General features: G+C 49.8%; 1 protein-coding gene across 1 annotated transcript; it reads left to right on the top strand.

Annotated features, from left to right (window-relative positions):
• The first annotated feature begins 3682 nt into the window (after window positions 1–3682).
• MYC (MYC proto-oncogene, bHLH transcription factor) lies at window positions 3683–8990 on the top strand. Its single transcript, XM_055432429.2, has 3 exons — window positions 3683–4209; window positions 5915–6680; window positions 7949–8990. The coding sequence occupies exons 2-3, from the start codon at window positions 5924–5926 to the stop codon at window positions 8509–8511; spliced, it is 1320 nt and encodes a 439-aa protein (XP_055288404.1). The 5' UTR covers window positions 3683–4209; window positions 5915–5923; the 3' UTR covers window positions 8512–8990.
• Window positions 8991–14191: the final 5201 nt, after the last annotated feature.

Here is a 14191-nt window from a genome sequence, read left to right as displayed (position 1 = left end):
TTTTCTATTTATAACTTTTATTTTATAGTAACGTGCATCTCTTTGGTCATCTCGAATGATAGTATTAGTTTTAAATTCCATTGCCATTTCTCAACCCAGCAAATGTCTCTTCTAGGTCAAATGGTTCTTTAAAATTACTAAAAGAAAGATAGAGAAGTCCCTTAAGACAAGCCTTGCTGAGACATGGCTTTCCATTTCCTCGGCTGTGAAATGGGATGGCCCCTACCTTATTTGGAAGCACAAAACTCCAGGCTGCTACTTGAAAATAACACCACAGCTGATACTACTAGCCTGGGAGAGAAGGTTGAGTCCTGAACCCACCAACAGCATCTCTGCTTGGGGTTCACATCGCCTACACATGGCTGGCATGTTTTGGTAGTCAGACCTTAAGACAGGTATCACAGCCATCTTTAGCAACTTCCAGAAACTACCATCTGAAGTCAAACTAGACCTACTTTTATTGTTGTTGCTCGATTTATTGGTTTTGAGTTTGTGTGTGTGTGTGTGTTTCTTGCCACAGAAGAGAGCGGTCATTCAGCCTCCACGGAGTAATGCCAAAAGTGCAAGATTCCTAGGAAAACAGCCAAAGAGACCTCTTCCAGGAAGGAATTCCTGCTGTCACGTTTCCTGAGGATCTATCTAGATGATTAGACACTGTCAAACATCCTTCTAGTCACAGAGACCTATCTGAAATATTCACACTCATTAAGCATGCTATGTAAATTTCCTGCACATTTACTTCCACCTTTATTGCTCAGTTATTTTGATATGAAAGCTTTTTATTAAAATGATCCTTTACACTTTTTTCCCAGTGGAATCCCAAATGCCCCCCCTTCATCGTTATGAAAACATCTGGCTCTTCACCAGTTTTTTTTTTTTTCATTTAAATAAAGCAGTAAGCAAAACTAACTCCTCACCTTCCCCTTGCCTCCACTTCCCCAATAAATCTAACATCTTTCTCTAAAACTCGGTGGCTAGAAGATGATTGGTTTCACGGTGTGTGGTCTAAAGCAAGTTTTGCTGCTTTAGAATTTTGTTGGAATTTTCTTGGTGTGTATACTTGTTAATTATTTCACCGTTTCCCATAAATGGAATCAGCTCTCTATAGGGTGATGTTCCTTGTCTATAAGTGCCTGCGTGCTCCGTTGCTCAGTTATGTCCGACTCTGCGACCCCATGGATGAGAACCTGCCAGGCTCCTCTGTCCACGGGGTTTCTTCAGAAAAGAATCGTGGAATGGGCTGCCATTGCCGCCTTCAGGGGATCTTCCCGACTCAGGGATCGAACCTGCGTCTCCTGCATTGGCAGGCTGATTCGTCACCACTGAGCCACCTAGGAAGTAGTAAGCCACCGTGAGTAGCTTGGGTTAATTTTCACCACCTCTCATGCAGTTGGACAGCTGCCTCCAAACCACTTTTCTCTCCAGTGATTCTCTTCTTTCCATCTCTCTGCAGTTGGCCTGAAGGAATCATAAAACGGCGGCTGGAAACTCATTTTAAGGAACGGCCCCTTCCTCAGCCCGGCGCTCCTGGACGCCCCTGCCCCCACCCGACCCGCCCGCCCTCCGCTGGCATCCGGACGCAGCGACCTAGGCTGCCGGTAGAGGGCACACTTACTTTAACTTTCGCAAACCTGGGGCGCGGGTGCAGCTCTCGGAGGGGGCAGGGAAAGACGCTTTGCAGCAAAACCCTGGCTAGGGATTGGTCACTTTGCATTTGCGGCAAAGACCTGGAGGCTGGAGCAATTTGCAGTCCTTAAAACCGACTTGGGCCTTGTGCCTGATTTGGAGGAAGTTACGACTCTTTTAACAATCGAACGCCGAGCAGCAAACCCAACGGGTAATAATTTATCTCAAACACAAGCATGACATAGGCGAGCCCTCCCCGTCCTGAAATTTTTTCACTTGTGGAAGGAGGGGGAAGGGGCGTGGAAAAGTTTACTTATAACGCCCTTGGATGAGGGACTGGGGCTGGGATAGATCGCCTCTGTATAATGCAGAATAGTAAATCCCGAGGGGGTATGCATTATATGTTAAATATAGATTATTGAGGGAATGAACAAAGCATGTGTCTTGTTGGGCAAAATTCTAGGTCGACGTCAACAGGAAAGGTATACAGATGTACGTGGATTCTATTATACATACACACTTCACTATGGTATTCAGAAAAAAATTTAAGAGTCAGTGAACTAGGAAATCAATGCCTGAAATTCGGCCAATTTTTAATTGGCTCAAGACACTGCCAGCACCCCCCTCCCCAAGACACGGAAGTAATACTTGGCTCCTCTCCTTAGATGAGAATCGATGCATTGTGTATGTGTGTGTGTGTGATTTCGAGTCCAATGATAAAGAGGAAAGCAGACCCAGAAAGGAAGTCAACGTCCGGTTTGTCCGAGCAGGAAAGAGTTAACGGTTTTCCTCAGCCGGGACTCTACCGACTCCCTAGGCAGGATCCGCCGGCTCTCCCCCTTACCTCTTCTGGGGAGTCTGGTCCCGCGGCTCGCGCCCCCCTCCCCCGGCCTGTATCCTCCCGTCTATCGCCTTTGATTTTTCCCCAAACCTGGGAGCCCCAGAGTGGCGCAAACCGACGCCACGGGGCGCAAAGAGGATTCGTCTCTTTTCTGAAACCTGGCTGCGGAATTGGGAACTCCGAGAGAGAGGCGCGGGGTGGGATGGGGGTGTAAAGGGACGGGGGTGGTCCCCCGCGGCGCGCACCCGCAGGCGCGCTCCTCCCTTACTCCAGCTCCGGAACCCGCAGAAAGATCTCAGGGATTAACGCTTACGGCGAGGGTAGCGGGGGTGGGGGCGGGGGAGGAACGCTGGCTCCCGCGGAGATCCGTGTAGGTCTGCGCGGGCAGGGCCAGGAGTGGGGGTCCTCTGCGACTTTGGCAGCAATCGGGGGATTCATTGTGGGTGGAAGGTGCCCAGTTGAGAAAGCTGCGCACACCCAGAATGCATAACACCCCCAACAAATGCAATGGGTGTTTATTCATAACGTGCTCTCCAAGTATACGTGGCCAGGCGTTGCTGAATTATTTTAGTAATTCCAGGCACCATTTTTCTTCCCTATACCTCTGATCATGTATCCCATCGACACTTAACAACCCCCCCCACACACACACACACTCAGAGCGCGCTCCCATCAATACACCTTCTTTCCTCCTCTCTTCGTAGTAGTTATTTTCCAAAGGCTGCCCCTTCCCCGGCCTTAGGGAGGCGCCCGTCCACCCGGGACGTGCATGGCGCAGCCGTGGGTACACGGTGTATTCTCAGCGTCCAGAGATCAGCGGTTCTGCCCCAGATGATTTAAGCACACAGGACAAGTATGCGGTTTGTCCAACACAGCGCTGCTCCAGAGGAACCAGGCAGCACAGAGAGACGGTTTGAGCCGGAGCAAAAGAAAATGGTAGGCGCGCGCAGTTAATTCATGCTGCGCTCTGACCGTGTTTACATCCGAGAGCTCGGCGCACTGGAGTGCCAGGCTCAAAGAGCTGAGTCTCCTCCCCTCCCTCCCTCCCTCCCCACCAGCGCCCCTCCCGGGTTCCCAAAGCAGAGGGCGGGGGAGACAGAAAAAAGATCCTCTCTGATGAGTCCCCGCCCACCAGCCCTTTATAGGCGAGGGTCTCGGCTGCGGAGGACCCCCGGGCTGCGCATCTCGCGGCTACCGCTGCGGCTGGCTCGCCGCGGCCGCCGCCTGGCTCCACCACTGCCTGGAAGGGCAGGGCTACTCTGAGGCTTGGCGGGAAAAAGAACAGAGGGGAGGGGCCGGATCTTCTCGGTATAAAAGCCGGTTTTTTCTGGGCTTTATCTGACTCGCTGTAGTAATTCCAGCGAGAGGCAGAGGGAGCGTGCGGGCGGGCCCTACAGGGTGGAAGAGCCGAGCCAGCCTAGCGAGCGGAGTCGCGCTCCGGGCGCCTGGGGAAGGGAGATCCGGAGTCAAAGGGGGGCTTCTGCGCCTCCAGCCCGGCCGGCCCCCACCCCACCCTCCCCGCGGACCCCTGCTAGCGGTCCGCCACTCGCGCCGCATCCGCGAAACTTTGCCCACTGGAACTTACAACACCCGAGCGACACCAAGACTCCCCGGACGCAGAGAGGCTCTTCTGCCTTTTTGGGGAGACACTTTCCCCCGCCGCTGCCCACGACCCGCGCCTCTGAAAGGCGCTCCTCGCCGCTTTTTGGACGCTAGATTTCCTTCGGATAGTGGAAATACGGGTGAGCACCCGGACCTATTGGCCTTTTTCATTTATTTTTGCTACCGCCTTAACGCCGCGATGAGCAGAACGCCCGAATCGAGTGTCTTTTCTCCCATTCCTGCGCTATTGACACTTTTCTCAGAGTAGTTGTGGCTGGTCGGGGTGGGGTGGAGAGGAACCAGAACTGGGTCGGGGTACAGTGACTTGTCAAGATGGGAAGAGAGGAAGGCAGAGGGAAACCGGGGGTGTGTTTTCTGAAAAGTAGCCTTTAGAGGTTTTTGCTCGCCTTAGATGGACGCTGACCCCGGCCGGGTGGACATTCATGCTTTATTGCATTAATTGCTTTTTTGCCTTTTGTCGGGGAGAAGAAGGGTATGCTTCGCGGCTGGCAGAAAACCCTTTACATTCTGAGCTCCTCGGAGTAAGAATTACACATTGCGTGTGTGAGCGAAGAGAGCTCCGCAGCCGCTGACTTTTCCCTGTCTGGAAAAGGGCATTTAAATTTCGGCTTACTGCATTTCTGACAGCCGGAGACAGACACTGCGGCGCGTCCCGCCCGCCGATCCCATCGGCGTCTCCAGCGCTCCCGGCTTCTTTTAGAAGTTGGCCTTTGGCTTTTTTTCTAAGGATAATGAAATTAAAGATTTTGGTCTACAGAGAGGTTCGGACTCGGCTTTGGGAAGGCGCGGGGACGGGGAAAGGGAAGCTGGGGCAAAGATGTGTCCGAGTCTCCTGGAATTATTGACTCGGGGCGGGGGGAATGAGGGCAAAATCTCTGCACCCAGCCTTCGCTCCCCTGCCGCCTCCGGGGTCCCCGCGCGGGTGTCCCTGCGCCCCCTGAGATGCGGAGGACGGCCAGGAGCGGGGCTCCGGGCTTTTCGGGAACAGCTGCTACCCTTGGCGGGTGAGGGGGAAGAAGCCCGGCTCCGGGCGCGGAATCGTAGCAGGGTCTCTGGCGCAGTTGCGTCGGCATATTGAGTGTGGAAGGGAGACGTCCCTGTTATTATTTAACACTCTCCTTTTATTTATGAGGGTGGAGGGGGGTGGTTGGAGAAGGGCTAAGGCTCGAAGCTGAGCTCGCCACCCCAGCCGGAGAGAGACGGAAAGCCCGCAAAGGAAGGAAGGGGGGCGCGCTGGGGATAGGGATGCGGGAGGCGGAGAAGGGAGGCTGGGAGGGGCGGCGGCGCCGGCAGGGGAAGCAGCGAGACGAGGGCGCGCGAGTGGGAACGGGCGCGGCGCTAGGGGCCCCGGAGCGGGAGGGGGCCGAGCGCAACCGCTCCAGTCGCGGCGCCTCTCGCCGCCTCCTTCAGGTGGCGCAAAACTTTGCGCCTCGGCGTTTGGCAGATCCCATTCCCCACCGCCGCCGCCGCCGCCTCCCCCGGCCTGTGACCGAGGCCAAAGCTGATTTCGATTGCTCGGCGGTCGCGGGGCAGACTCCTGGGCTTCGCGCTCGAGGCTCCCCGGGGGAGAGCAGAAAAGCCCCGCGGCGCTGCGAAGCTGGTTCGCCAAGTGTGTGTCTGAGATCGTAGAGGGTCATTCAGAGAGGGCTAAAAGGGTGCCTTTTTTGTCCTTTCCCCACCCCCCATCAGCCCCATTTGGGGATCGCGCTGAAAGGGGAGTGGTTCTGGATTGTGGCGCGCAGCGCGCGCTGCGTGGGGTTTCGGCGCCATCCAAGACCCCTTTAACTCAAGACTTGCCCCGTCTTTGTGTGCCCCCTCCGGCAGGCTGCAGCGATGCCCCTCAACGTCAGCTTCGCCAACAGGAACTATGACCTCGACTACGATTCGGTTCAGCCTTATTTCTACTGCGACGAGGAGGAGAACTTCTACCACCAGCAGCAGCAGAGCGAACTGCAGCCGCCGGCGCCCAGCGAGGATATCTGGAAGAAATTCGAGCTGCTGCCCACCCCGCCCCTGTCCCCTAGCCGCCGCTCCGGGCTCTGCTCGCCGTCGTACGTTGCGGTCGCCTCCTTCTCGCCCAGGGGAGACGACGACGGCGGCGGCGGCAGCTTCTCCTCCGCGGACCAGTTGGAGATGGTGACTGAGCTGCTGGGAGGCGACATGGTGAACCAGAGCTTCATCTGCGACCCCGATGATGAGACCCTCATCAAAAACATCATCATCCAGGACTGTATGTGGAGCGGCTTCTCGGCCGCCGCCAAGCTCGTCTCGGAGAAGCTGGCCTCTTACCAGGCTGCGCGCAAAGACGGCGGCAGCCCGAGCCCCGCCCGCGGGCACGGCGGCTGCTCCACCTCCAGCTTGTACCTGCAGGACCTCAGCGCCGCCGCCTCCGAATGCATCGACCCCTCGGTGGTCTTCCCCTACCCGCTCAACGACAGCAGCTTGCCCAAGCCCTGCGCCTCCCCGGACTCCACCGCCTTCTCCCCGTCCTCTGACTCTTTGCTCTCCTCGGCCGAGTCCTCCCCGCGGGCCAGTCCCGAGCCCCTGGCGCTCCACGAGGAGACCCCACCCACAACCAGCAGCGACTCTGGTAAGCTGGGACCCTCCAGACGCATCAGAGGGGTCGGCTGGCAGTCTTTCCTATTCTCATTGGCTGCCAACTCAAGGGACCACACTTCAGTTGCCCCTACTCCCCCCACCCCACCCCACCCCCGCCTTTTCCCCTTATATTTGGAAAAGAAATGGCAGGTCTGGAAGGGTCTGGGAGCTCACCATCCCTGAAACACTGAGCTTTAGTGTTCTTCCCACTCCTTCCCCTGAGATCGCCCTAGTGGCCAGTCCTCTCCTTTCCCTTCCCTCCCCTTAGGAATTTCTTTTAGGTTTTTAAATCTTCTAGCTTATCTAGCAACTCAATCCGCTCCCTCTTACCCCTCTTAAGCATTTTAATTGCCCTGGAAAGGGGCGGGGCGAGTCGTCTTTGTGGAAGAGAGGATTGATCTCTCCAAGAGTGAATGAATTACCTCCCTCCTCCTTTTTGAGTTGTTGGGATTTAATGGACTACAGATCAACAAAAATGAAGAAGGGCTGTGTGCGGAGACCGCGCAGCCTCCCACCTGAGCGCCGGGAGCTAGTGAAAGTGCCTTAAAAGTGTATGGACTGAGTTGGGATCTTTGCACCTCTTTTGAACACTTAAAAGCCAGTCCCTTCCAAAATTGGACTTCGTTTTTTCCTTCCCCCACCTTCTAGGACTTTTGGCAAAGCTGCAAGACTTGGTTTTATTTTTTTTTTCTTTTTGCACTTCCAGTAAGATAGGGAGTTGCTAAAGTTATACCAATGATATGCAGCTATCATTTGCAACACCTGAAGGGTTCTTGGTAAAGATAAAGTCCCTTGCAAATAGGAGGTGCTTGGGAATGTGCTTTGTCTGGGTGTGTCCAGGGCCTCATTAAGTCTTAGGTAAGAATTGGCATCAATGCTGTATCCTGGTAAATTGTAATTTTCTTGTCTGTGCCATAAACCCAGCTGTCATTTTCCTCCCTGAGACTCTGTCTTCCTGAGAAGAAAATCAGAGATGATTGGCTACCTGTCTGGGAATAGCTTTGTGCCAGGGTCCTTTTTTTTTTTTTTTAGCCTTACCCAATGGCATGTGGGATTCTTATTCCCCAACCAGGGATCAAAATTTGCCCCCTGTGTTGGAAGCATGGAGTCTTAACCACTGGACTGGCAGGGAAGTCCTCCGGGTCCTCTCTTACCTAATAATCCCTTGTATTGGCATAGTATTAATTTCATCTGGTCATTGATTGCTTTAAGGAAACCGTTGTTAACTGGGTGATTTTTTTTTTTCTTTCTTTCTTAAAGAGGAAGAACAAGAGGATGAGGAAGAAATTGATGTTGTTTCTGTGGAAAAGAGGCAGCCCCCTGCCAAAAGGTCAGAATCGGGGTCACCCTCTGCCGGCAGCCACAGTAAACCTCCTCACAGCCCGTTGGTCCTAAAGAGATGCCACGTGCCTACCCATCAGCACAATTACGCAGCGCCCCCCTCCACTAGGAAGGACTATCCCGCCGCCAAGAGGGCTAAGTTGGACAGTGGCAGGGTCCTGAAACAGATCAGCAACAACCGCAAATGTACCAGCCCGAGGTCTTCGGACACGGAGGAGAATGACAAGAGGCGGACACACAACGTTTTGGAGCGCCAGAGGAGAAACGAGCTGAAACGCAGCTTTTTTGCTCTTCGTGACCAGATCCCAGAGTTGGAGAACAATGAAAAAGCCCCCAAGGTAGTTATCCTTAAAAAAGCCACAGCGTACATCCTGTCGGTCCAAGCAGAGGAGCAGAAGCTCATTTCAGAAAAAGACGTGTTGCGGAAGAGGCGAGAACAGTTGAAACTCAAACTTGAACAGATACGGAACTCTTGCGCCTAAATTGACCTATTGGAGGGAGGAACTGGACTCCCTCAGGAAATTCTCATTTGTTACTAAGGGAAAGTGAGGGAAAATGTTCCTCTGTCAACTCCTTACGTAGGAACGTCTTTCATATGCATGAACAACCTCACAACCTTGGCTGGATCTTTTAAGACTGAAAGATTTAGCCATACTATAAACTGCCTCAAATGGAACTTTGGGTATAAAAGAACATTTTTTTTTATGCTTACCATTTTTTTTTCCTTTAACAGATTTGTATTTAAGAATTGTTTTTAAAAACTCCTGAATTTCACCCAATTTTCCTTTGTAAATACAGCCATTAAATGTAAATAACTTTAATAAAATTTATAGTAGGTATACCTACTATATAGGTATAATTTTTTTATTTAAGTACATTTTCCTTTTTAAAGTTGATTTTTTTTCTATTGTTTTTAGAAAAAATAAAATACCTTCAAATATATAATTGAGCCAAATCTTAAGTGGTGTTTTGTTTCTTTCTCTTCCCCCCTCCCCCCCACCCCTCATTCTCTTTTCATCGATTGCAAATTAACAGTTTGGCCCTTAAGGGAATGAGCTTACAAGGATGGGAAAAGAAGTCATTTAAGAAAAGGTGAGGGCTTTTCTTTGTTCTGATGGGTCTGGGGACTTAAGGTCTTTAAGTTCTCAGGGTTATAAGATGCTTCCTGGAGATCTGTGATAAGGGCCAGAGTTGATACTTCAAAGAATGAAAGGGCAGTCGGCTAGTGACAGGGTTAGGGGTAGGTAATTAAAGATAACAGTTATGAATACAAAGGAAGATAGGGACTGGGGATTTGGAAGAAGATGAAGGAAAAACTCAGTTTCCCCAGCCCCCTTGGAACCCAGGGGTTCTGTCCACTGAAACAGTCAATGGCAAAAGAGTAGGAACTGACTTTTGCTGCTAACCCGCAGTGGCAGACGCTCTGGGAGGCAAGTTATTAACCCTGTTTTACAAACAAGGGAAAATAGGAGCTCAGAGTGGTTGTAGAACTTCTCTGCAGCTACACAGTGAAAGGCTGAATCCAAGTCCCATGCTTGTTGACAAGCACTCAACACTTGGCTATCATGCTTGAGCTCTTTCTATGTTGGCAGCACTGAGATCAAGGATGCTTTGGGGTTGGGGCCTGATGGGCTGGCACAAGGTTTCAGGCATTTTTCTAAGCATTTTCCTTCTACTAACTCCAGCAGCCATAGAAGGAGGCACTGTTGATTTCTCCATGATAGGGAAACTCGTCCATGTGCCTGAGGTGCACGGATAATCAAGAACAGAACCAGGATCCCAGCGCAGGCTTAACCTGTGCTCGACCACCTCTCAAACGCCAGCAGCATCAAACTGGCCGGTCTCAAGGACCTGAGGTTTCAGTGCTTAGGCCTGATGGAACCTCAGTTCTTCTTTTCTCCTTTTATTTTGTACTTGTTTGTATTTTGTTGTTCCTTGCTTAGTTTTAACTTTCACAAAGAGAAGCTCACGGCTCATTCACTCCTGTTATTCTAAGTCCTGTCTGACTCTGCGACTCTATAAACTGCAGCAGGCCAGGCTTCCCTGTCCTTCACCATCTCCCAGAGTTTGCTCAGACTCGTGTTCATTGAGCCAGTGGTGCCATCCATTCACTCCTACCTTAGTCATTTGTTAAATGAAACTCACCAGTTGCTCCTGCAAAGCAGCCAGTATGGAAATGCTACTGTCCAGATCATAAAACATACTTGGTCTTCATCATGTGAGTCATTCTTTTGGAAATGACAAACTCCCCTTCCTTCCAACCCCTTTCACACAGGGACATGCATGCTTATCACTAGAACATGAAAGGCATTTTTGAGTATAGATTTTGGGCTTCCCTGGTGGCTCAGACTGTAAAGAATCTGCAATGAGAGAGACCCGGGTTCGATCCCCAAGTTGGGAAGATCCCCTGGAGGAGGGAATGGCAACCCATTCCAGTATTCTTGCCTGGAGAATTCCACGGACAGAGGAGCCTGGTGAGCCCCAATTAGTGACTAACATATATACACACACGTTATTAATTATGAACCTTTGAAAACCCCACAGTCGAAACCAGAAACTAGAACATTGATGACATAGGTGAATGGAAGGTACTATCACTGTTATAATTATCTCATTGTCTCAGCCTCAGAGTAGATCTTCAGATCCCTGTACTTACTTGGGAATTTAAATCTACCATGACCCATAAATCGATAAATAATTACTGTCTTTGGCTTTGACCTCTAAAATAATTTATTCAAGTCCTTAATGTCTTTTTTCTTGAGACTTTATTCTGGATCCTAAGTCCTACCCTAATAGCTTCAAGCTGTCACACCCTACATCCTAAATTCAAAGGAAGATACTATCCACAGAGGTGGAGTAGTTCAAAGTGTTAGAGAAGGAGAGGCAAACTTACAAGATTCACTCTCTGCCCCTTTGTGGCTGGAGTACAGCCCTGGAGTGAGTCACTGGGGAACACAGAAGGTGTTAGTTTGAATCACTAAGTCTGGACAAGCCTGCGGAATAGGAGAGTGTTTCTCACTAGAAAAACAACTCCCCGTTCCAAATGATCAGGAAACAACTTTCGGGATGCAGTCCTTGGCTGTGGAGAAGAAAGGGAACCATTCCAAATACATATCAGCAGCATCCCCCCAGGCTTCTGAAACCAGGGAACATTCTGAAAACAGAAAAGATGCCAACTTCTTTCCAGAAAATCAAGCTGACCCTGACCCTCAACAAATTAGTCCTCCTAGCCAATCCAGAGTGTCCCCAGGGTTTATGCTGTTATGTAATCTTATTTTGGAGGTAACAGTGATCAAGAACTGGAGAAGGAGGAATGGAGTTTATGATTCAGTCAGGAATATACAAGAAGGAATAAGTTAATATTAACTATAACTTTAACCCAGGATGCTGTCCAGGAATTAATGCCTTCCCCAGGGGATTCCTGGAGTGGTTTTGCTTAGAGATGGAACGTATAAAGAGGAAGAAAGTGTTATTTTATGCTGCCATTTGGATAGAGATCCACATTATAAAAACAGTCAATCAAACTTTTAAATGCACAGTTTTCACAATCTCAGCCTCATAACTGGATACTTACAGCTAGGATGTGTAAGTAGAGTTCTCTGCTGGTCTTTAAGACAAAGTTTGGGAAAGAGAACAAAATAGTCATGTTAGGGTTTTTTGTTTTGGTTTTGGTGTGACTTGGTTGCAATAGCCCATGAGAATTTGTTAGTGTACACGCTAAGGGTCTCTGAAACATTTCTTCCCAACAATGCATAAGCTTTAGGTTAGAAGGGGCTGAAAGGTGTCCCCTGACACTATAAATGCATTTGTAGCTTTACAAAAGGATCCCCTTTTAAGATTATAAATCTTTTGTTGTTGTCCTTCAGTGGTCCAGTCATGTCCAAGTCTTTGTGACCCCAAGGACTGCAGCACACTGGCTCCCTGTCCTTTACTATCTCCTGGAGCTTGCTCAAACTTACATCAATTGAGTCGGTGATGCCATCCAACCATCTCATTCTCTCTTGTCCCCTTCTCCTTCTCCTTCTCCTCCTGCCTTCAATCTTTTCCAGCATCAGGGTCTTTTTCAATGAATCTTCTCTTCACCTCAGGTGGCCAAAGTACTGGAGCTTCAGATTCAGCGTCAGTCCTTCCAATGACTATAGATTACATGCCGGTTTCAAAGAAGGAGGTAGACACAGCTAATAGAATGAGAACAGGGACCTGTTTTGAAAAACAAAAACTAAAAACACTCTACCACCCACCACAAAAGTTGCAGCAATAATTTTTCTCTAGTCTAGATCCTTCCAGGGTAAAACTAGACTAATTCTATTTATTTATTTTTATATTCACTACTCTAGAGATTAATTCCAAACGTAGAAGAAATACCTAAGAATGCTCATTTTGCCAAACTGGTTTGAAGTGACTTCTCATTTTGTTTTAAATCTTATTTCTTTCAATATTAGTCTACACTAAGTTCTTCAGGAAGACACAGTGGAGGGGATGTTAATGGTGTGTGGACCTTCTAAGGCTAAAGGAATGTGCTTTGTTTTTACACAATGCCTGGTAGCAGCTCAACCACAATCCCCAACACTTTCATCCTTTGTCACCCCATCAGCCCATCCAGGGATAAAACAGGCCAGTGCAGTCAGGGGTGTCTCCGGACTAGGGAATGGGAGAACTCAGGGAGAGAGGATTAACCTTCTTTACACACCTCCTATCTCCTTCCATCTCATGGGCCCCTCCCAGCAGCCCACCTAGAGAGTCATTTTTTAACGCAATGACACTGAAGTTTAGACAAGTTCTCCCAAAGTCACATAAGCAGCCAACAATAAAAACAAAACCACAACAGTAGTCAGTGTACACTGTAAATTTTATACACGATATTCTTAGGTCACCACCCCCCAAGCAATGCGTAGAAAATAAATTCAATTGCTAATCCCTAATTTACATATAAAGGGATTGAAAACTTCCAGAGTTGAAGCACTTTGCCTGCTTTCACAGAGCTGGCAAAATGGTGAGAGCAAGATGAACTGCTGTTTGTCCATAAATATTTACTGAGCACCTACTGGGGGCCCACAGTGTGCTGGGGTGTGAAGAGATTCGGAGATGAATGAGACAGATGAGGTCCAAGCCCTGAGTCACCGACGGACTAGTGGAGAACAAAGGAACCAAGGCGATTAGACTCTAAGTTCTTTCACAAACACTTTCAAAGTGTGCTATGTGGCAGGAAGGGGTTCAAGCTCTGGGAGCTGCTGAAGACCACCCCCAACCCCCAGGGCAAATGGAATCTGGGAAAGAACCCAGGAAATGCTGGAAGGGAAACAAAGGAGAAAACAGTATTATTACGTAGGAGGGAGAAGGCTCTAGGAGGAGGCTCTTCTATCAGAAATATCAGAGACAGCGAGAGGGGAAGCAGGATGTGCAGAGAGCGGCTCCGTGGGATTTAGCAACATGGAGGCATCTTCTGGACCCCACCTCCTCCCCAGTGGGGCAGCAGTCTCATCCACCCGAGATCCTTCCTCTTCTTCATTCCTTTCATTCAGTCCATCACTTAAAACAGCAGCCTAATCGTTCTTCCAGCATCCTCAGTTCCGTTCAGTTGCTCAGCTGTGTCCAACCCTGCGACCCCGTGGACTGCAGCATGCCAGACTTCCCTGTCCATCACCAACTCCCAGAGCTTGCCCAAACTCATGTCCATCAGGTCGGTGATGCCATCCAACCATCTCATCCTCTGCTGTCCCCTTCTCCTCCTGCCTTCAATCTTTGCAGCATCCTGCCCTCCCATAATACCTTCTTCAAGAGTTCTCAAAGTGTGATTCCTAGACGATCAATACTAACATAGCCTGTGAATTTGTGACAAATTCAAACACATCGTCCCCTGCGTTAGAATCTCAGGAGATGGCTCCCAGGCTTGGGTTTAATAAACTGCTGCCGGGCTGGAAAAAGCTGAGAACCACTCACTGTTTCCTCCGTCACTGCCACTCTCAGGGTCTCTCTAAATCACAAGTGTAACTATGCCCCTCCCTTGCCTTCCACATACGAAGTCCAAGGTCCTCCACACACTGGTTGCCACTGACTCAGAGATCTCATCACTCTGGTTTTCCAATATCCTACGAGCATTTTCAGATGTTTTGTCCCCTCTGCTTTAAAACTTTTGACCCACATTCCATCTGTCCATCAACA

Source organism: Moschus berezovskii, chromosome 16 (genome assembly GCF_049115385.1).
Source record: "Moschus berezovskii isolate FMDL1 chromosome 16, NW_MosBer_1.0, whole genome shotgun sequence".
Taxonomy (NCBI): Eukaryota; Metazoa; Chordata; class Mammalia; order Artiodactyla; family Moschidae; genus Moschus; species Moschus berezovskii.
The sequence above is the reverse complement of the archived record's forward strand: the minus strand, read 5'-3'. Positions and strand labels throughout refer to the sequence as shown.